This window comes from Schistocerca piceifrons, chromosome 1, assembly GCF_021461385.2.
Source record: "Schistocerca piceifrons isolate TAMUIC-IGC-003096 chromosome 1, iqSchPice1.1, whole genome shotgun sequence".
In the NCBI taxonomy this organism is placed as follows: domain Eukaryota; kingdom Metazoa; phylum Arthropoda; class Insecta; order Orthoptera; family Acrididae; genus Schistocerca; species Schistocerca piceifrons.
In genome coordinates this window covers 246142653-246166682 of record NC_060138.1, presented here as the reverse complement: position 1 = coordinate 246166682, position 24030 = coordinate 246142653, and the positions used below count along the sequence as shown (strand labels likewise).

At 42.3% G+C, this 24030-nt stretch overlaps 1 protein-coding gene and 1 non-coding gene across 2 annotated transcripts in view; one reads left to right on the top strand and one right to left on the bottom strand.

Annotated features, from left to right (window-relative positions):
- LOC124795042 (alpha-mannosidase 2) overlaps window positions 1-24030 on the top strand; it is a 195193-nt gene that overhangs the window by 129892 nt on the left and 41271 nt on the right. Inside the window, exon 12 of the mRNA XM_047258829.1 lies at window positions 1707-1779. Coding sequence (XP_047114785.1) covers window positions 1707-1779 — 73 coding nt within the window. The remainder of the gene's footprint in view (window positions 1-1706; window positions 1780-24030) is intronic.
- On the bottom strand, window positions 8873-8947 carry Trnal-uaa. Its single transcript has one exon. It is a non-coding gene; the product is annotated as a tRNA-Leu (tRNA).

Below are 24030 nucleotides of genomic sequence, written 5' to 3'. Positions count from 1 at the left end.
GATGACTGGAAACATGTTGCCTTATCGGATGAGTCTCTTTTCAGATTGTATCGAGCAGATTGACATGTACGGATATGGAGACAACCACATGAATTCATGGACCGTCCATGTCAGCAGGGAACTGTTCAAGCTTGCGAAGGCTCTGTAATGGTGTGAAGCATGTGCAGTTGGAGTGATATGGGACCCCTGATATGTCTAGATATGACTCGTGACAGATGACATGTACGTAGGCATTCTATCTGATCACCTGCATCCATTCATGTCCATAGTGCATTCCGTCAGACTTCGGAAATTCCAGCAGGACAATGTGACACCCTACACATCCAGAATTGTTACAGAGTGGCTCCAGAAACACTCTTCTGAGTTGAAATGCATCCGCTGGCCAGCAAACTCCCCAGACACAAACATTATTGAGCATATGTGGGAATTCTTGCAATGTGCTGTGCTGTTCAGAAGAGATCTCCACCTCCTCATATTCTTATGGATTTATGGACAGCTGTGCAGGATTCATGGTGTCAGTTCCCTCCAGCAGTACTGCAGACATTAGTTGAATCCATGCCATGTCATGTTGCGGCATTTCTGTGTGGTCGCGGGGGCGCTACACGATATTAGGCAGGTATACCAGTTTCCTTGGCTCTTCGATGTATGAAGTATAAGGTTAATGACGAACAAACATTCTTATATAAAATCAAATAATTTACTGAAAACCATTTTTCGTTGTTGCTGAGAAGCTAGTGATACCATCAGATTTCTTTATGAATGGCTAGGCAAAACATACTTACGTACTTGATGGGAAGTTGCTAATTTCATGTAAGGTTTAAATTTTAAGGAGTTACAAGTATTAGACATATATTTACACTGCTGTTAGCTATTTACATGGGGAAATATTATATAAAGTTTGTTCCATTTAGTACATGGCAAATGTTGTATTTAATTTTACAATAGCTTAAGTAATATTTAGTTACCTATACAGAGCAAGACTCCTTGGCAAGAGCTGCATGCTGTCAGATAGCTGACTCACATGAATGAACATCTGCCACAGAGAAGCCATGACACACCATTATTATGAATCTAACTTAAGACTTATTCTATATGAGTGATGCATTGTGCTATAGCAAAAGTTTGTTATTATACCTGTATTTATAATTTAGACTTTTGACATTATTACAGATAAGAAGCCAAGGCCTTCTGTAAATCGTCTCATTTCCCATTTACAGGACAAATGTTGCATTGTCTTCAAAGATGTGTAATTCTGTTCTGATGTTTGACAGAAATACTTGTCTGTGGCATAAGAGAAAAGCTTTTCTGGTGTTTAATGCTGTCATTCAATAGAATTTAAGCTGAAGACGGCTTCTCCATAATTTTGTGGTACCTATTTGTGCAGAACTTCAAAATGTGCTGTACTCTCAACAATTGTTATGTCTTTAAAAAATATCTAGGGATTCCTTTGTTTTAAATGAAATGACAGCATGCTGACCACTGTTTCATAGAACTCTATGACAACATTCAAAAACTAGTCATAAATGGTTGGAAAAGTTCACACTGTAAAAGAGATTTTATGCTTCGCTATGTAGTTGTAAATGTGAAGTTCATAGTGCAAGTGTAAATTTTAGTGTGAATAGACATAGTTTAAGTTTTCTGATTATCTGTGATTTTTGTCAGCTGCACATGTGTGCTACACATCTCTCATAAACTATCTCATACAGGATGCATGATGCTATTACTGGGCTGCAACATGTAATTCAACAGTCTGCACATTATCTTCTATCTCCACAACAGGTAAGAAGTAGTAGCAATATTTTTATGTGTCAGTTACGTTGTGTTCTGATATAATTTTAAAATTTTATTTTTATTATTTTTTTAATGAAATTTTAAACCATTTAATGGAATTCACTTGTAAATCATACAAAGAGATAGATGGGCTCGCCAATACTTAGCTTAGCTCAGTACATTTGACAGTCACACAAGACTCATGAAAATAAATAACATCTAGCTGTTTGAAACTTGTTCCATCATCAGAGAAGAGAGAGGCGGGGGAAAAACTCATACATATACATCTATATACAAGTGACACACACACACACACACACACACACACACACACACACAAACACACACACAGGGGATCAAAGAGGAGACAGCAATAGAGATTAATACAGGTTGTGTCTAGGGGTGTGGCTGAACTTAATCATTATTATATTATTTTGTTGCTTTCTCTGAACCTCACCTGTGTCTTTGTCAAATCTTCATATATACCTCTCATGTATCCATTCTGTATCATAATCTTATATCACAGTACTTACATTCCTTCCTCAAACATGCCTTCACCATAGCCGGACTGCAATCCACATACTTTTTCTCCAGTCCTGCCTGACCCTTGGAATTGCCCCAGAGACTACCTTTAAAAGTTCGTATCTCTGTGGATGCAACCCTTCTTTCCACGAGTCTCTCCTTGTCCAAAATCTTCAGTCATTAGCAATTACCCACCTTATCCTTTAATTATATATTGTTTCATGCAACCATCACGCCTAACAATTCTATCTCTTTTCAAAATCACCAGCTCATTTAACACACTCAGGAACATCATTCTAGAAGTTAGCTGTAAACTTGAGCTTAATGCCACACACCACCCAAAAAAACTGTCCACCATGCTGTCCAACGCCAAAAAAGTGGTGTCCCTGCCCACATCGCCCCCCCCCCCCCCCTCCCCCCGCTTCCCAAATAGCCAACAAATCCAGTCTGGCATCCTTACTTGGAATTCCAATCACAGCACATGTTCCACCCAGATGCAGCCACAACCATAACTATGCTCAAATGCCACACAACACCAGTTCCAATTCAGTTCTAACCCTCTCACCAAGGTTCCTCCCTGCTCCTGAGACATGTGCCCTGTCAAAAGGCTTAACCTTTAGTCACACACCTAAATTCAGTGATACTACCATGGTCAAAGATCTCCTCCCTTTACTGGAAAACCCAACTGAAAATATCATTCCACCACCAAGTCACAACCCCCAAGTTGCAGAGCCAGCATTGACCCTTGCATGGAAAAATTCTGACCAATGGCCCAAAGTGACCTTCCTCCTCTCCCCAAAAATTATACCTTGCTGCTGTATCAGGAATTCCTGACATCCAATATTGCCTCCTAGTCTTTCTTGTAGAGCACCCCAACAACTTTCAACATCAGTCTAGCTGAAACCCATGCCATTTGGAAGCTGAGTGCAGACCGTTCTGTCATCTTCCCAGTGGGTAAAGGCTCCACAACTGTGGTACTTGTCCATGGGGAGTATGAGTCAGAGGGATTGAATCAATTGTGACACCTCAACCTACAAAGCTGTTCCACATGACCCCATCCCCTCCATTCAGCCAGAACTGCAGAAAGTACTACAAACTGTAGGTCCCTTACAAGGTCTCACAACTGCCTCCACAGACCTACTGAACCCAACTGAGCCACATACCCCTGCTTGCTACATAGTACCCAAAATCAACAAAGAAAACCATCCACTCTGTCCCATAGTAGCAAACTTCAAAGCTTCAGTGGAAAGGATCTCAGCTCTGGTTGACCAGCACTTCCAACCTGTCAACAGCAACCTTCCAGTCAACAGCAACTTTCTATCCTACATCAAATCTACCCCACACCTTACCTGCCTGAACCTTCCTTGTCACCATGTATACTACATTTCTCCACACAAACATGTAACATACTCATGGTCTCTTTGCCGTTGAGCACTACCTCTCCCAGAACCCACTCGAAAGCCTCCCAAAAACCTTGTTCCTTCTCACCTGCTGACTTTATTCTCACCCATAATTACCGAGCGAGGTGGCGCAGTGGTTAGCACACTGGACTCGCATTCGGGAGGACGACGGTTCAATCCCACATCCGGCCATCCTGATTTAGGTTTTCCGTGATTTCCCTAGATCACTACAGGCAAATGCCGCGATGGTTCCTTTGAAAGGGCACGGCCGACTTCCTTCCCCATCCTTCCATAACCTGAGCTTGTGCTCCGTCTCGAATGACCTCATTGTCGACGGGACGTTGAACACCAATATCCTCCTCCTCCTCACCCATAATTAGTTCATTTTTGAGGGCCAGAACTACAAACAAATCCCGAGCACAGCAATGGGAACAAGGACAGTCCCATCCCATGCCAGCCTTTCCACGGGCCACATGGAAGAGGCGTTTCTCAAGACCCAGCATCTGCTCCCCCTGTTTTGGTATAGGTTTTTCTTGATGACATCATTTTGGACTCTTGGTGAAGCAGAATTTCTTAACTTCATTCAAAATCTCAACTCAGACAAACTGTCCACCTGGGGGTTCCCAACACCTCATAATGGAGCATGTCCTCCAGCATAACTGGGGTCCTAGGCACATGCTACATTGCACGAGTCATTTGGATCGTTCCACCCAACACCAGTCCCTCAGAACTGCGCAGATGGGAACTTTCACTACGAAACATTCTTTCAGCCTGCCAACTCCCTGGACTCAGCCTATATTAACCTCTACTCATGTCACTTCTTTGATCCTCCACTCTTTATTTTTGCACACTGTGCAGCACTGTGTATATGTGTGTGTGTGTGTGTGTGTGTGGGGGGGGGGGGGGGCTGTTTCACTCTGCATTTTCTCCTTTTAATCAATCACTCTGCATTTTACATCATTTTTTATTTGTTATCTTTTTCTTCATAGTTAGTATCATTAATCTTATTCATCTCACATATACCTCCTTAATTCTCAATCTATCTTCTTTTTTCTTTGAAGCGGCATAGTATCTATGATGCACTGTCTTTGACTTCCGTTTGGTACCCTTACTCCAGCTATGCTTACCTCACCCTTGTTACTTCATAATCTAAATTGTGAATGACCTGCATCCACTTACCCTTTTTTCACCCATTTTTCCCCACTCCTTTGTCCTCGGTATTGAAGGAACAAGTTCTCGAAAACTAGACTTTATTTATTTTCATCAGTTCTGTGTGACTGTCAGCTGTACTGATCTAAGGTAAGTTCTGGCCACCCCGTCTGTGTCTTTGTATATTTTTGACATTTCTGTATGAGATTCTCCTTTTAATCAATCACTCTTAATTTAATTCAACAAAAGTATTAACAGAGTATTAAATTTTCCTTCTTATTTTACATTATCTCTCGTAGCAGCTGTGGACAATTTGTAATGCATGAGTACACAGTACATCTTATTTACAGTACTTTATATATGTGTGAATTTCATTCACAGAATGTAAGTGTGAACTGATATAACACTTTCATCTAGAGATTCCAATGTTGAAGCAAATATTTTCAATTACACACACAAATTAGAATATGTTCTTGTGATACTCACTTATAAAATGTGCCTCAATCTTTACATGTTGTAGCCTTAAAAGACTTGTATGCATATTTTTCTTCTGCCTTTTATGTATGAAATGTTTAAACGTAACAATATGAAGAAGTGTGATCTCTCTCTCTCTCTCTCTCTCTCTCTCTCTCTCTCTCTCTCTCTCTCTCTCTCTCCCCCTCTCCCTCTCCCCCCCCCTCTCCCCCTCCCCTCCCCTTTCTCCCTCCCTCCCCTTCCCCTTCCCTTTCCCCCTCCCCTTCTTCCCTTCCCCTTCCCCCCTCCCCTTCCCCTTCCCTCCCTCTCCCCCCCCTCTCTGTTGAGACCTACATTTTATCACCAGAAAATTATTTATCAGTAAAGGTGACTTCATAATGTTTTCTCACTCAGTACATCAAAAAATGCAAAATGACAGCTCCACGACTTTATTTGCAGTGGCATGCGTATGTGAATACTTGACGTGTGATAGTCACCTTGGTTACAGAGAGCAGCAGTACAATGGACTGCAGGGTCACACTGTGTGGGTTGCTAAACACAGTGCAGAGGAAGACTGTACACACAGCAGCCTGTGGTGCTCCTGTTAGTCAGAAGTTTCGTGTCATTTGATGATGAGATGGATGAGTAAAATTGTGCGTGGCATGTGATTTGTAGAAGATGAAGCAGCGTCAAACTCGTATCAATGATCCAGAGTCCTGGAATTTTCTTATAGAACTGCTGATTGCTGACAAGGGGCTGTTTGCATTTGCATTTCTAGAGTTTGCCATGGATAGCATTCTTTACTCCTGATGATCATTATCTTGCCCTCTGTGGATGACGATGCCATCGATTACTTAGGGGAAGGGATGGGGAAGAGGTGAGGGGAGTACAGCATTTCATTATTGTTGCATGAGAAAGGCAGTATATCATGCTCCAGCAATACCAAATCCCTTACCATACAGGGTAAGTGCAGGTAAGGCTGGAAACTATCCCAGCACTGTGGTGGATGGGATCTTCAGATTCCAGGACAAAATGTGTCATATAACATTTTGATGTTTGGAAGTCCAGAGGGTATCCTGCATCACTCAAGAATCATCTCCTCTGGAACATGGGAAAAACAGCTCTGCTGAGTTGAGTACTGTTGGTTTGGGTTACAGATTGTATAGTGGATGTCCTATCTTGAAAGCATTGTTTTATGGTTGTGGTTATTCCTCCTGGAACTTGGAAACAATGATTGATTCATACAGAACAGGAAAAATGGCACTTATCAGGGAACTGGAGTGCCCTAAGAAGTGTGATGGTACCACTCTTGTCCTCTATACACATAATTGATCTTATGGGTAGTGTGAACAATAATGTGTGAGTGTGTGCTGACGGTGCTGTAGTGTATGGGAAACTGGTCATTGAATGTAGGAGGATACAAGATGACTTGGATAAGATCTCTATTTGGTGTGATGAATAGCAATGTGCTGTAAATGTGGAAACATGTAAATTTATGCAGAGGAGTAGGAAAACAATCTTGTAATATTTGAATACAGAATTAGTGGTGTGCTGCTTTATAAAGTCACATTGATTAAATGTGCAGATGTAACTTTGCAAACCAATAGCAAATGGGATGAGAACATATGATTGGCTGTAGAGAAGGCAAAGGGTCGACTTCCATTTATTGGGAGAATTTATGAAAGAGTAGTTCATTTATAAAGGACACTGCATACAGAACACTTATGCTACCTATTCTTGAGTACCCCTTGAGTGTGTGGGATCCCCACCATGTTGGATTAAAGGAAAATATTGAAATAATTCAAAGGCATGCTGCCATATCTATTACTGGTTGGTTCGGTGAACATGGGAATAATAAGGAAATGCTCCATGAACTTAAATAGGAATCCCTAGAAGGAAGAAACTACTCTTTTTGCAGAACATTATTGAAACAGATAAGAGAAACAGCAAATGTGATAGACTGCGGAACGATACTACTGGCCCCCAGCATACATCTTGTTGACACTCGTTGTTTTCCTTGCTCCATTTGTGAGTGGAACAGAAAAAGGAAAGACAAATAATGGTCCAAGAAGCCCTCCGCAGTGCAACATATGGTGGCTTACAGAGTGTGCATAGATCTACATCCACACCTTCTCCATCAGTCATGGTACAATAATGGGACAATAGCATGTAGGTAAAGATTAGTAAGCAACAATTTACACAAAAATTTGATTTTAGATAGTTACAATATGTCAAACCATGCATTTCTTATGTTTTATTTTTTAAGAACAAGTTATGTCGTGTACTGGAAGATGCCTTGCTTGGTGCTAGGTAACATGTGAGTTAGGATGTTCCTTATTTGTGAACTAAGCTGCAGTTTCTAGTTTACACTAGTTCAGATGTATGTGTATTGTCAGGGGCACTCGCATACCAGTGACATTGCAGCAGCTTTAATTACATGGTAGCAAACCGTTAACTTGCAACACATTCTTTATTACACAGAACATATGGATACATGGAAATCACTAGGTAGTTCAAGTTCCAGTCCATGCTGGTCACTGTACATTATACAACCCACCAAGAAAATAATCCAGATAGTCTAGGGTCCATCCAGTCCATCAATAATCCATGAAACAGAAATCCAACGTAGTCCGCTCGAAGTCCAGTAAACAGCCAGGTCACAAAAGTATGGTGTAAGCAAGGTAGAGACTTACGCACAACATGGTTCGAAATATTCGGCAGAGGCCCAGTGGCATGTTTAGTTGTCATTAATCGTGGATATCACAGGGTGTCAATATCACTGTGTGATAACAAAAATAAGCTTCCCTCATCGCATTAACAGGTGCATGGGCGGAAGTGTCCATGTCAATATTGTGATCGTTGTACTGTAAGCAGAGGTGTGAGCTTGAAATAGTACTGAGCTGGCATGGGGGGTGGTGTTGGTTGTCTTGAGATGGAAGCCACCAAGCTGGTTGGAGTATCATATAAACATGGCTCCACGGGCAACCACTGGATATTTTTTGTCCCTAGGTAGCTGGTATCCATCCTGATATCTGCCTTAAAGTGCGTGTCCGAACTTATGAGGCTATCAGGGTCGATGGTTGGGCTACCATGGGTATATTGTAGCCCTCAGATGGTCCCAGGGGGTCCAGTGTTGGCAGCTGTGTGGCAGTTCTGCTGAAGTGTGACCCCTTTTGTCTGTGTGGTCCTGTAGGAGGCCAAGAACTGGGTCAGGACCTTGGTCTTTGGTGCAACTGACAGCATATTCCATATCTGCAACTTACAAGGTGTAGATGAACCAATAGACTCCGCCATTGGAGGCTGGGTGGAATAGTGCTGTTGTCAGGTGCCTTATGCTTCTCTGAGAGCAGAAATCCTGAAACATACCAGATGAAATTTGTAGGGCATTGTCCAGAGTATTGTAACTGGCATTTCTTCAATGGCTAATATTTTCTGCAAGAAGCTTATTGTCTCCCTTGCTGTGTTATATGACATTCAAGCTGTGTAAGAAAACTTAGAAAATGAAATTACAGTGAAATCCAGGGCTTTGTAGCTGCTTCCAGGCATTGATAAATATCAACAGGGGCAGTGAAAATGTGTGCCCTGACCGGGACTCGAACCCGGGATCTCCTGCTTTTATGGCAGATGCTCTATCTGACTGAGCCATCGAGGACACAGAGGACAGTGTGACTACAGGGACTTCTCTCTGCCAAGCTTCCCTTGAGACCCACATGTAAGCAGGAGATCCTGGATTTGAATCCCTATTGGGGCACACATTTTCAACTGTCCCCATTGATATTTACCATCGCCTGTAAGCAGCTACAAAGGTCTGGATTTCATTGTAATTTCATTCTTCGAGAGCTGCAAGATCACCATTGGTGTCTGTTTTTTCAGACACAATCTTCACTTAGAAAATGAGTCTATGACTATGAGTCTCATCTTTCCAAAGAAGGAACTGGTTAAGTCCACCTGAATGCTACACCATGGTCAGTCCTGGAACTGCAGGCTGTCCTCTTCATGTTCTGTGTGATGCCAGGCCAAAAGGTGTGCTGCTTTGTGAGCACCTTCATGCATGCCATCGCCCGTGGTCAGGGTGTGGGAAGTTTATGACATGGTGTTACAGTGGCAGAGGTTGATCACACAACAGTCTGTTGTATATGCTGTACCACCTGGTTCCTGTTTTTTGGTGAAAATATTTGCAGAGTTCTGGAAGGGAATGGCATGGGAGACATTCTGACCAACTGTGACAAACATATTTCATAACTTGTTTAACAAAAAGGTCCTCAGCTATCCTGTGCAGTTACAGAAGGCGTATTAGGACTCTTGTAGGTGGTCGTGTAAGATGTCATCTGTTCCAAAGCACAGTGTTTCACAAGAGTCAGGTGCGGCCCATGATTCTTTAGGTAGTGTAGATAGAGCATCAGCAGTAGCATGTTGTGCTATCTGCCCATAGTGAATTGAGTAAATGTTGTTCATGAGGAAGAGGGCCCAGCATTTTAGTCATTGTGTATTTTTTCTGGAAGGCAGTTCTTAGGACTGAATAAGGAAATGAAGTTAATGTTTTGTTATAGGTGAAGTTCAGTGCCGTAAAGAAATGGTCAGAAATTTTAGGTGCCAAATATAATAGCCAGTGCTTCTTTTCTGATTTGTAAGTAATTTATGTCGGCCGAAGTGAGTGTTTTAGAAGTGTATGTGATAGGTTTTTCGTAGACATCATTACTTTTGTGTAAAAGAATGGCCCTGGTGCCATGTTAGATGCATCAATGCCCATGATAAGGCATTGTAATGGGTCATAGGCTGCCAGACTGTAGGTAATGTTGAGACTGACAATTCAGGTTTTCCAACTTTCTTGTGTAGAGTCCGGTGATCTCGGCAGCATTTGGTATAAATTTAGCATAATAAGTTATGATGATGATAGATTTCTTCAGCTTTTGTCATTATCGTAGATAAAGTTGAGACCTATATGTCTCAAAGAAAATTTAATTCCATCAGATCTATAGATCACATAATAATTTATTTTGCTGAGAAATGACTGATGATCTGTGAAGTTCATAAGCACTTGGGTTTCTTCTATGGCTTCCATGTATGTTAAGTTGATCAATGTCCTGTATGACTTGATCTTGAAAGAATTCACACTACAGTCCATTTTGTTGTATTGTGTGAAATAGTAGTTTTAAGTTAACAAGATTTTGTAGCACCACTTATTAAAATATCATCCAGGTGACTGACTATGTTCAGAGTCTTTTGACTCACTGCCAGCACACTGGATGGCATTAGGCAGCAACTTGCTACAATTCAGTGAAATTATGAAATTGTCAGAGTTGCACAGAAGTTTGTTTTTATTTAAATGATGACCAACTTCTGATCTTAGTCCATTATCAAGCCATCCTAATGCTACCACAATGTCTGTGTGCTTGCCACATTGCCTGTGTGAGTGGGTTAGTGCAAGGTACTATTTGCATATGACAGTTCAATTTTGGATGTGCGGGGTGGGGGTGGGGGGTGAGAGGAAGACAGCACTGGAGTGTCGTGTGCAAATATTACCTTACACTTAGCCACTCACACAAGCAACGGGGCCTGTATACATACATAATGGTAGCACTTATATGAGTTGCTTGGTAATGGAGTAAAGTCCTAAACTGGTTGTCATTTAAATAAAAACAAACTTCTATCCAACTTTAATGGTTATGTAATTTCATTGAATCTTTTGAATTGACTTTTCCAGAAAAAGGTGGAAAATCACTGTTACACTAGAAGTTCTGAAAATCAGTCTGATATACCTGTACAGAGCAGTAATTGTGTATAAGCCTTGGATAGATCAGTTTTAGATAAGTACAGCTCACCGGATAGCCATGACATGAACTCTTCTTACCTATGACTGGAATAGATGTCAATCTGTTATAGTGCATTTATAGTTGATTTAAAGTCACCACAAGTATATAGGGAGCCATTTAGTTTTCATAATACTATCAGTAGTATTTTCCATTGACAGGATGTGATAGTTGTGAGGAGGTCTTGTTGCAACAGACGATATAATTAGGATTTAATGTCATCTCACAATGCTACTGCTGCTGGCATAGCTCTCTAAAATAATGAGATGCCACAGAAGACTTCAGCAGAATGTGAGCTCCATAATTATTTGCACCTTCTAAGCCTGCTGGAGATAGGTCTGAAAATTGAGTGCATAGTGATTCAAGGTCATTGAATGTTATAACTGCTGAAACACTGTTGATGTCATCTACTGTTTTAAAACTAAAAGATAAAAAAGTGTCCATCCCAAAAATATTTTGTGCCTGACAGATGGCACAACTAAGGATTTAATTGGATAGCTGACTTTCTTGTGTAACACCAGCATTGTTCTTTTACTGTGCATGAGTATGCAGTGTTTGCTGTAGATTGTACTCTTTTTGATCTATGCTGAAGAGATGGCAGACCCATTAGAGCCTAGGCTTCCTTCATTTATAACAGAAACGGAACCAATGTCAACAGAAAATTTTACTAATTTGTTGTTGACCGTTAGTGGACAGTCAAATACTGCAACCGTGGCTGTAACATGTTTACACTGTTGCTGCATTGTGGGTGCAATGTGGTGCTGCTTTTGCAAACCTGCAGCCCCTGTCCTTGTTTGCAATAATGTGCACAGTGTGTTTCCCTGTCAGGGCACTGAGTGGGGCATGTATTTGCTCTCGTTGTTGTGCCTACAGTTTTATTTATTGTCACAATTGTTGCTTTTGTTGTTCTTATTGTTGGGTCTGCTGTCACATTTGAAGTTGCAGGCATTGCAGCCATCCTCACACTCACACTCACACTGAATTCGAGTCCTTGTCACCTATATTACACCTGTAGTACTGTGTGACACTCTTATTTACACAGAAAATATGGATACACTATTATTGCTTCATGATTCCAGTCTGCATTGGTTATTGTAATTTGTAGAATACACAAAGAGATTAATGCAAATAGTCCAGGGTCTGGCCACTACATCAATATCCATGGAGCAACAATCTAACTTGATTCAACAGAAGTGCAGTAAACAGCCAGGTTATGGAAGTACAGTCTAAGCAAGATAGAGACTTTTACACAGCATGATTCTAAGTGTATTAAGTGGCCTGGTGACTGGGTTTTATCTCTGGCTTCATGTCAGTGGCCAGCTCCATTTGATGGCTCGCTGGTGTCCCTAACAGGCCACCAGCAGAGTCGTTGATAGCAGACATTGTAGGGTATTGACCTTGCTATTGGATGCCAGATGTATAACACAAATGATTTCCTCACAGCAACTCATGGCTGGGCAGCATTAAATCTAAACCTACACTTGTGGAGAGCTACTGAGGGCCCTTTATTGTCACCAATTTAACTTGCCGAATTATAGGCCATATTTCTCTGTTTCTCTATGACCTCGCACTTGATGTGTGGCATAGTTGTGTTCTAGACTGAACAAATGCAATGGGAATGATGGGCCAGCAAATTCAGTGTGCAGTGGTCTGACTGCATTTTGTTACAAGACTGTGTCCACTCTTCCACTGTCAATCACACATACAGTGAATGTGCTGCATCTCCCACACCACACAACAGTGTGCCCTGTATCTGCCACAGTTAGCTCTCCTTCCCCCCCCCCCACCCCCCCCCCCCCCCCCACCCGCAGCATCCCAACAAAATGTGATTTGCCATGGTAGAATTTGATGCAACATTTCAGGCAGGCACAGCACGGCCATCAGAAAGCATATGGGCATCACTACTGCACTTGATGCCAAAGAAGCTAGTTGGCTGCCAGCTGTGCACTAATTATAGAGCACCGAATAATTTTGCAGTTCTTAATCACTACCTGGTGCAATACCTTCTAGCTTTTACATATAATCTTTCTTGTTGAATGGTTCCACCCCCCCCCCCCCCCCCCCTTCCCCTGCTGTAACTTGTCTAGGGGTACAAAGAAATCCCGGTAGTCCCATAGGACATAACAGCTATAACAACACCATGTGGACTACCTGAATGCCTTACATGTCTTGTGAGCTGTGCAATGCTGTGCACCCACACATTCCATAGGTGTATTGAAGAAGTGCTAAGGAGCCTAGATCTAAGTTATACCATCATTAGTGATATGCTGCTTTCACCAGAAGAACACAACCATCATCTTCGAGAAGTGTCCCCCAGTTGACCTGAGTATGGAATGCTACTAAATCCCAACAATCAGCACTGCAAAAGTGTCCTCCATTGAATTCAAGAAATTTGCCACCAACATATGCCCATCTCCATTTGGTGAGGTCACCCTGAGAATTTATCTAGTCCCAGTGACAGTGTGGGAAATGTGTCGATACCTAGGTGTGAAAAACTTCTATCGCTGCTTTATACCTCACACTGTCGGAGTCCAGGCACCACTCCCAGCTGGCCCCAAAGTGTGTGGTTCCACTTGTCTCAAGTAGAATAACAATCTACATGTGGTGTGGAAAGCATGCCATGCAAGCCTTTCATGGGTTACCCTATTCAGACATCCTTTTGCTAGTACCGCCTTGGCAATGTATCAGCCCATTCTGTGGCTGCAATTGTGCTGTAGCACCTCATAAAGCTGAGTGCTCTTGGCCACCAATCTACTCAGAGCTCCAGGTTGCGTATTGAGGCCATAAAATATTTCAGGTTTGTGGATTGAACTGGGTGTTCACACCCCAGGACAAACGGGAAAAGCCCAGGAATTTTTTCATCCAGGCGAAAACTGGGAAAAACCTGTGAATTTTTCGGAATTCTACGAATTTTTCATTGTTTTACTTTTCAGTTAAATTTCTGTAAGTTTGACTGGTAAGAACTGATACTCTGACAAAAAATATTACTGTATCCTGCTACTGCACAATGATACTGCAGCAAGAAAACATAAACAAGAAGGGGTGGGGAGGGGGGGAGGGTGGAAACCACAACACAACTTGAGCTGCAAAGGAAATGTGCCACTTACAACAACAAAACACCATGCACACACAAGCATCTGTCAACAGTAAAATGTGTCCAAGACCTTAGGACAAAGACTACGCAGTATACTTCGTAGCAACAAACTGCCGCTGATGAATGTGATGTCACAACTGTTTACGTTAGTTTCAATTGAACAGTTGCCATTGAGCTCACACATGCGCAGTTGAGTTGCATATGAGCAGTACCCTCTATCGCTTCTGGGTACTTGAAGTGTGGTGTTAGTTGTATCAGCAGTAGCAGCAAGCAGTGAGATACTAATCAGAAAAAAATTTCTGACGCGCCCAAGCTGCCAGATTCACGCACGTGCAAAGCAATCAGTGTGTTTGTGGCTTGGGGGGATAGTCTCCATGTGACCCATATTTACATTTAGTGATTTTGCTGTTTCCTCTTCATTTACAGCTCCCACGTTAAATGAAAACAATGGCTGGGAGCTATCAGGTGAATTAAAATACGATCACATAATTATGGAAGGCTAAAACATATTATTAGTTTGTTTTCTGATTTTATTTTATTTCCACATTTTTGGCAGTCAAGCATCAGTCGGCTTGCAGAACAATGAAACTATTTTTGTCAGTTTGATAAGGAAATTTGGCCTTTATTAATCTTTTCCACTGAGGCAGTCAATTATTTAAAACAAAGTGTTTCATTCCACAGTATTGGCTAGTTCCAAATGTTCACTGAATTTCAAGTGTAAGTTTTCATCTTCTGTCACACATGTCAGTAAGCCATAATAAAGAACCAAACATGAGGTACTACAGTACTGGTACTCAAAGAAAATTTACTTCCTGAAAACCAAATTAAAAAGCTTAATATCAGGTTGGGGCCTACTTCATTGTGAATCTGGTCATACGAATGTGCACTTCAAGCCAAATTATGTGTTTTAGTATGGTTTACAAAATTCCAATGCTCTTGGAGTATCCTCTGGTGTCCTGTTTCTTTTATGGTGTAATGTAAGATATCTTAATGCTTTATGCGTATAAATATACGGGCTTCCTATGTCATCGTAGCTGCACACATGAAGTAATGCCTGCTTTTTGGCGCTTTCTGGCAACTGTTGAAACAAACCTATTTCCACCCGCACTCTGGAAAATATTGTGAGTGGTTGTTTGAAAAGCGTTGCTTTCAAAGTAAATTACCTTTTACACAAGATGAACTATGTTTCGTGTTGTGAGAATTTCTTAAATCACAGGCTGTTTGACTCTTATTTCAAACTTAACACTTTGAGGACCAGACACTTAGAAGAATTTTGGGCCGAGAAGACCAGTCATTTAGGTCATTATTTTAAATTTTACTGGAACACATATGTGATATATCTTAAAGTGTAACACACACAAAAAAGACCAATATTACATGTGAAAGCTTAGCTTCTCTTATAGCTTATGAATCTTCGAGACCAAGATTATATGTGAAAGCTTAGCTTTTCTTATAGCTACACTATACATATTAATTCAAACCATTAACTTTTCCTATTTGTGTTTTCACGCTACTTAATAGTGATGTTGGCACTGCCTCTGAATATCTACAGTCATCAGCTGTCAAGATCACATGACATGAGCAATGATTGGCTTAGAAAAGTGCATCGCAATCTCTATTTCAATGCTTCAGAAACTAGAGTGCTGTGTTTGGTGGAATTCTGATTTTTACTTTCATAATACGAAAATATGCAGCGTACATATTGCCACACATCAAAGAGCTTTCCAAAACTTTTTTTTCTGGATTCCATTTGTTAAAGTGCTGGAAAGTTCTACACTAGTGTATAGAATGTTAATCTTTCAAAGGACTGATAAGTTTTACAGTTTTGAGGGAATATATACTGTCACTTAACATGGAGAAAGTGTGTTATCGCTCCAGAAGAACTATATTTTTTAACTGGGACATCCGGGAAAAATCTGTGAATTTCTTTTCCTTGTCGTTGTATACACCCTGTTGAAGGCCACATCTTCACAATGTATACCGACTATTGGCCCACTGAGGTGTTCGCACTTTCCCAGCCCTAGATCAGCTATGTGCCATTTCAACTTAATGCCCTCAATTTCATTGCCTAGTTCTTGACTTGACATTTGATCCATCAGTGACATTGAAAATGTGTGTACTTACACTCTGTTCAGAGTCTGTGCCAAATCTCAGGCAATATATTGAAATGAGATGGCAGTGTCACAGAAGGACACAGAACTGAAGGACCTGCTGCCTTGAACATTAGGCCTCCAATTGCGGCATGTGCCACTGCCAGGTATCAGTGCAACAATGTATTGCGACTTAAGCCACGGGCTGGATGTAGCCATATGTACCTACATCACTTCGCTGCTGTCCTTGCATGGACTAAGTCATCCAGGTATCCACCCTACAATACCAGAATGTTTTGTTTGGTCTGACATGCAAAAAGATTGTTTGTCATGCACCAAGAAATGCGTCCCCTGCCAGAAGTGCAATGTCACATGCCTTGTACAGGCACTGCTCAGAAACTTCGTTACTCCCATTGCATGTTTTATTTTAAGACCTTGCGAGGCCTTAAACTTCCAACTGGGGAACCCGCAACATTGGGATGGGCTTTACTGAGTGCTACTACGACTACGACTATAACAACAACAACAACAACTACTACTACTACTACTACTACTACTACTACTACTACTGCTACTACCACCACTACCACCAGCTGTGGTAAGAATGCCATTGTATACCTATGTGCTGATTTGGCCAGATACTTTTTGTAATTATGTATAAAATTATGCAAAACTGTGTTTGCTACCATATACAGACTATGTAGATTTGCAGCTCATACTGAGAACGAATGCCTTGAATTCTCCAAAATCAGCACTTGAGCTCTTTCAGTGACTTCAGTGGTCTTCATGACATGTAGCAAGTGATGCTTCCTCAGTGGTGCAGTCAAATCTCTGTTTGACTTTTCTGAAGCTCAATACTTCTTCACAACTTCATAAACTGTGGATTTTTTATATTTAAAGAAGCAAATTGCATCTGCAGCTTAGCCCCCCAGTGCGAATGCCTTCGGCAGTCATGGCTCTCTCGTCATACTCTGAATTTTGTTTCAAAATCTGAGGCATCTTGTGATTATAACTGATGGCAGTGCAGAGTGTCAACAATGACCTCTGGCAGTGGAGTAACGAGAAAGGAAATCTATAGATTTATCTGGATTTTGTATTCTTCAGGTATGGTATCACTTTCAAGTCAGTTGTAACATGAATAAATTGTATCATTGCAGCATCAGAAAGTGAAACAACTGGGAAATGAAGCAAAGTGGTACTTACATTTTATAGACTTCGTATTAGTTTTTCTGGCACCTGTCTGATGATGGCAAGGATCCTCATATTAAGGACCACTCAGAGCATAATACATGACTTATCATCTGCAAGTTAGAAATGGTTGGGTTCAGTCCTGAATAATTCACAAATTGCATGCCTTATGTGATATTAGACATAACGTATGTTACCAAAGTACAGGAGACTATTGCGTTAGTGACTCAGTACCATGGAGTCTTCAAAGAAATACTGAGCCATATCATTTCAATAATTGTTATGGTTTCTTAGGAGCGAATTAGTGTTGTTTGGTACAAGCAGACAGACCTCTGTGCAAGAAATAATCCATTACATATATACGGCACACAAGTGACAGCTAGGTCAATGTTTGGTGTTTTTTCAGTGTGTTGATTACTGATTACTTGTTTACTTTCTTCGTTTATTCTCATGAACTTCCTAGAAGAGAATTTCTGTTAGCTAGAATGCACATTACTGCTGTTTGCTGCCAGATTAGTTCCTGTTTTCTTTTACTGTGTATAACTTTTAAACTTAATTTAGAACAAAGTCACTTGGAGTTTGTTTATGAGTTTTATTAAAATATGAGCATTCGTCAGTCTTCTTGTGCTTATTTTTATTGAGAGCTGTGTAGTTTGAATGAAATTTAAATTACTTTGTCTAAATTCTGTCATAAATGGGAAATGAAACATCTTGTCTTTGTTTTCTGAACAGCTTTGTAATATTTAAAACTGTATACTATGCTAAAATCGAGATCACTAATATCCTATAACATGTTGACCTTCATATTGTACACAGACTTAGGACAAAATTAATCATCATAAAATTTGTCCTTCTCTCTAAACAATTTACTATGAAAGTTAGTATATTATTAAATGCTTGAAAATCATTATTTGTTATCCTTGGTTTTTGTTGTGGACTTCAGTCCAAAGACTGGTTTGATGCAGCTCTTTGTACTATTAGGTCCATCATGAAAATAGGGACCTCAAGGTCATCTCACTGTTCTACAGCATTGCCAGTTAGTGGTAATTTCAGCTGTTTGTAAAACTCCTGAAAAAATGCGAGACAAATCTATTTCTTGTCCACAAAAATACGAGACATATCTATTTTTAGTCTAGAATATGATGAAGTACTTTCCAACAGAAAATTCTTGCAAGCAGCTAAGAAAAAGAATAAAAACTAAAAGTTACAAGAATTTTGAAGAAAAATATTATTTTATTTCAACTTCTGGGGAAACAGAGCTACTGACATATTTGGACTGAAAATAATATATGAACATTTTTAAAGTTTGTAGATGATTATTATACCTATTATATAATGAAAATGTAAAAGTATTCCAAGATAAAAAATAAAACACTGTAAGACGTGTGAAATACACTTATGTATTGAAAAGTGTTGTCACTGACAAATTTGTGTTCTTTGGACCTTTCAGCGAGAAAGTTGTTAAGGAAACTATGAATTAATTTTGGTAACATCTGAGACATCATTTGCGAGAGACTCCATGTGTAACAGCATACGAGTATTTGTGTGCCGCCACCAGGATTTCAGTTCTGATGGCTTGCCTTGATAGGACAGAGAATATTCCCTATCTCCCAAAAATTTATTTGCAGCCCTTACTGACTCTTTGTCACTGCACACCCCTTCTGCAGGTTCGGGTATTAGAATAGGCCCGAGGTATTCCTGCCTATCATAAGATGCGACTTAAAGGAGTCTCATATATTTTGGCCTTTATGTGATGGTCCCCTGTGGGGTTTGACCACCATTCTTCTTAATTTTCCTGAAGAGTGAGCCAATTGGGGAAGGGCACCTTAAATGGTGCATTGTGTCCATTGTGCGCTGAGACGTTTAGCATCCTTCGTCGACATGGATCTGCACTTCCACTCATTCTCGGACTGGTTGGCAAGATCACCCTTCTGGGTGCGTTTTCCTCCTTCCACTGTGCAGTATCGTTTTCTGCGTTGACGGTGATTATGGACTTGTTTACTTGTTTGCACCTGATATCCAGCATGGTAGCCAGTCCGTTGTGGTGGGACCACCGTGTACCCTGTTGGTTGGAGCCCCCTGACCACACAGGGGTCGCTCTGTTAATGCCTGCACCATTAACTCCCCATGTATACCAAGGAGTAGATGTCCGTCACCCTGGGGAATCGGGACTCCCATCCTGCCAGATGGCCCTTGCTGCGGCTGGGTGGTGCCTGTGGGGAGGGCCCCTGGTCAGAGTGGGTGGCATCAGGGTGGATGATACGCTACGAACTGTAGTACGTCATCTCTTACTGGTAGTTAACCACCAGCAATTGCTGAGCGTTCAAGGACTCAATTCAATGCATAGAAGTATGACCCCAAATCGTTCCCCTCCCTGGCTACTGCATGGGAGGAATGCCAGGCTAAGGATGGCAGTGAACCATATTCATGCCGGCACCTAGTATGTACAAGAGCTGATGGGGAATCCTTTGTGTTGATGAAGCCTCAGCTTTCTGTAGAGCATTTAGAGGACAAGTTTGTGGAGGTGGAGGGATTGTCCAAAATGCGATCAGGGTCAGTCTTGATAAAAACAGCATCCTCTGCCCAGTCACGGGCATTACTTACTTGTGACAAGCTGGAGGATGTTTCTGTTACTGTCACGCCCCATAAGAGCTTAAATATGGTCCAGGGTATTATATTCCACAGGACCCTCTTTTGCAGTCTGATGATGAGCTGCATGCCAATTTAGAGTGGTGAGGTGTTCATTTCCCCCTTCTTGTCCATAGGGGTCCGAATGGTAATCAGGTTGCCACCGGTGCCTTCATCTTGACCTTCGAGGGTGATGATCTACCGCTGTGTTGTCAAGCCATATATCCCTCCCCTGATGCGTTGCTTTTAAATGCTGGAAGTTCAGGCATATGTCTTCCTACTGCACTTCCAGTGCCTTCCATCTGTGTCAACTGTGGAGAGCACCATTCACCTTGCTCACCGAACTGCAGGATTCTCCAGAAAGAACGGATAATCATGGAATACAAGACCCTGGACCGACTAACCTACACTGAGGCTAAGAGGAAGTTTGAACGCCTACATCCTGTGCCTATGACATCTTCTTACGCCACCGCTATGAGAACAGTTATTGCCCCATCAGTTCCGCCAATTCCAGTCGGCTCTGGTGGGCACTTCCCTCCCTGTTGTTCCTGCACCACCTACTTTGGGAGCAACACCCTCCCAAACCATCAGGGACATCAGTCCCACGTTCTCAGCCAGAGAAGCGTAAGTCTTCTTCAGCTCCTCTCACTAGGAAGGGTTCCCTAGGGACACTCCCTTCCCAGGTTCCTACCAGTGGTAAAGCGGACACCCACCAGTGGCTGAAGCACCCACAGGTAGTAGGTCGTAGGGCTTCACAGTCCTCCTCAGTCCCTGAGACTGAATCAGTGAAGCCCTCCCAGCCGGAAAAACCCAAGGAGCAGAAAGAGAAACCAAAAAGAAAAAGACCCCCAAGAACCAACGCACTACAGTGGCACCCACTCCACTGCTATAAACAAGCTCTGTGTCTGAGTGTGAAGTGGAGATTCTGGCGTCCACCGAGGACCTAGATCTCACTTGGCCCTCGGACACAAAGTATGTTGATCACACAGGTACTCAGTCGGTGGCAGCAGGTGATCCTGAGGCGTAGACTGCCTCATTGAGTGTTTCGTGCCTTCCCAGTCTCACAATAACATCATCCTCCAGTGGAATTGCAATGGTTTTTTCCACCACCTGGCTAAGCTATGGTAACTGTTAGCTTTACAGCTGCTTTGTGCATTGCCCCCCCCCCCCCCCTCCCTCCCACGAAACCTGGATCCCGGCAATGCGGATATTACAAGAACCATAGTGACTATAATAGAGTGCCATGTGGAGTTTGTGTCTATGTCCTGAAGTCAGTATGTAGTAAATCTGTGCCCCTTCAAACTCCTCTTGAAGCTCTTTCTGTCAGGATAGGGACAAGGCAGGCGTATTGGCTGCACTGATTCAACAAGTCCCTAAACCCTCCCTGCTTTTGGGAGATTTTAACGCTCGTAGCCCTTTGTGGGGTTGTACCGTGCTTACTGGCTGAGGTAGAGATGTCGAGACTACTTTCTCAACTTGACCTCTGCCTCTTAAATACTGGGGACCCCACACATTTCAGTATGGCTCATGGCACTTTCTCGGCCATTGCTTTATCCCTCTGCAGCCCAAGAGATCTCCCATCTGTCCACTGGAGAGCCCACAATGACTTGTGTGGTAGTGACTACTTTCCCATCTTCCTGTCACTCCCCCAGCACCATTCCCTTGGACATCTACCAAGATGGACATTAAACAAGGCAGACTGGGAAGCTTTCACGTATGCTGTCACCATTGAATCTCCTCCACATGGTACCATCAATGAGGTTTGTTGAGCAGGTCAGTAGAACAATCATTTCTGCTGCAAAAAAAAAAAAAAAAAATGCCCCTGGCGAATGTCAGTACCTTGGTGGTTGCCAGAAATCACTGAGGCCATTAAAGAGTATCGGTGAGCTCTACAGCTATACAGGGCTATTACAAATGATTGTAGCTCCATTCATTGTCATATGGTCACGACACACTACAGATACGTAGAAAACTCATAAAGTTTTGTTCGGCTGAAGCCGCACTTCAGGTTTCTGCCGCCAGAGCGCTCGAGAGCGCAGTGAGACAAAATGGCGACAGGAGCCGAGAAAGCGTATGTCGTGCTTGAAATGCACTCACATCAGTCAGTCATAACAGTGCAACGGCACTTCAGGACGAAGTTCAACAAAGATCCACCAACTGCTAACTCCATTTGGCGATGGCATGCACAGTTTAAAGCTTCTGGATGCCCCTGTAAGGGGAAACCAACGGGTCGGCCTGCATTGAGCGAAGAAACGGTTGAATGCGTGCGGGCAAGTTTCACGTGTAGCCCGTGGAAGTCGACGAATAAAGCAAGCAGGGAGCTAAACGTACCACAGCTGACAGTTTGGAAAATCTTACGGAAAAGGCTAAAGCAGAAGCCTCACCGTTTACAATTGCTACAAGCTCTGACACCCGATGACAAAGTCAAACGCTTTGAATTTTCGGCGCGGTTACAACAGCTCATGGAGGAGGATGCGTTCAGTGCGAAGCAACATTTTTTCTTAATGGTGAAGGGAACAGACACAATGTGCGAATCTGGGCAGTAGAGAATCCTCACGCATTCGTGCAGCAAATTCGCAATTCACCAAAAGTTAACGTGTTTTGTGCAATCTCACGGTTTAAAGTTTATGGCCCCTTTTTCTTCTGCGAAAAAAACGTTACAGGACATGTGTATCTGGACATGCTGGAAAATTGGCTCACGCCACAACTGGAGACCGACAGCGCCGACTTCATCTTTCAACAGGATGATGCTCCACTGCACTTCCATCATGATGTTCGGCATTTCTTAAACAGGAGATTGGAAAACCGATGGATTGGTCGTGGTGGAGATCATGATCAGCAATTCATGTCATGGCCTCCACGCTCTCCCGACTTAACCCCACGCGATTTCTTTCTGTGGGGTTATGTGAAAGATTCCGTGTTTAAACCTCCTCTACCAAGAAACGTGCCAGAACTGCGAGCTTGCATCAATGATGCTTTTGAACTCATTGATGGGGACGTGCTGCGCCGAGTGTGGGAGGAACTTGATTATTGGCTTGATGTCTGCCGAATCACTAAAGGGGCACATATCGAACATTTATGAATGCCTAAAAAAACTTTTTGAGTTTTTGTATATGTGTGCACAGCATTGTGAAAATATCTCAAATAATAAAGTTATTGTAGAGCTGTGAAATCGCTTCAAGCATTTGTAATAACCCTGTATAAGCGGCACCCTTCTCTCGAGCACCTAATAGCTTTTAAACGGCTCCGTGCCTGCATTTGACAGCTTATAAAAAGATGAAAACAGGATTGTTGGGAGAGGTATGTCTCGACCATTGGGTGCTATACGCCACCTTCCCAAGTCTGGATGAAGGTCAGATGTGTTTTTGGGCACCACACCCTGACAAGTGTCACTGGCATTAACATCAATGGCGTGTTATCTACTGACGCAAACGCAATTTCTGAGCACCTTGCTGAGCACTATGCTCGAGCCTCCATGTCAGACAATTACCACCCAGCATTTTGCCCCCTCAAATGGCAGATGGAAGGGAAAGTCCTCTCGTTCACTACATGCCACAGTGAATCCTATAACTCCCCATTTACAGAGTGGGAGCTCCTCAGTGCTCTTGCACATTGCCCCGACACAGCTCCAGGGCCAGATCGGATCCACAGTCAGTTGATTAAACATCTTTCATCCAGCTACAAGCGACAGCTGTTCGTCATCTTCAACTGGATCTGATGTGATGGCATCTGTCCATCACAATGACATGAGAGCACCGTTATTCTAGTGCTCAGACCTGGTAAAAACCAACTTGATGTGGATAGGTATTGGCCCATCACTCTCACCAATGTTCGTACTAAACTGCTAGAGTGTAAGGTGTGTCGGCGGTTGGTTTGGGTCCTGGAGTCATGTGACCTAATGGCTCCATGCCAGGGTTGCCTCCACC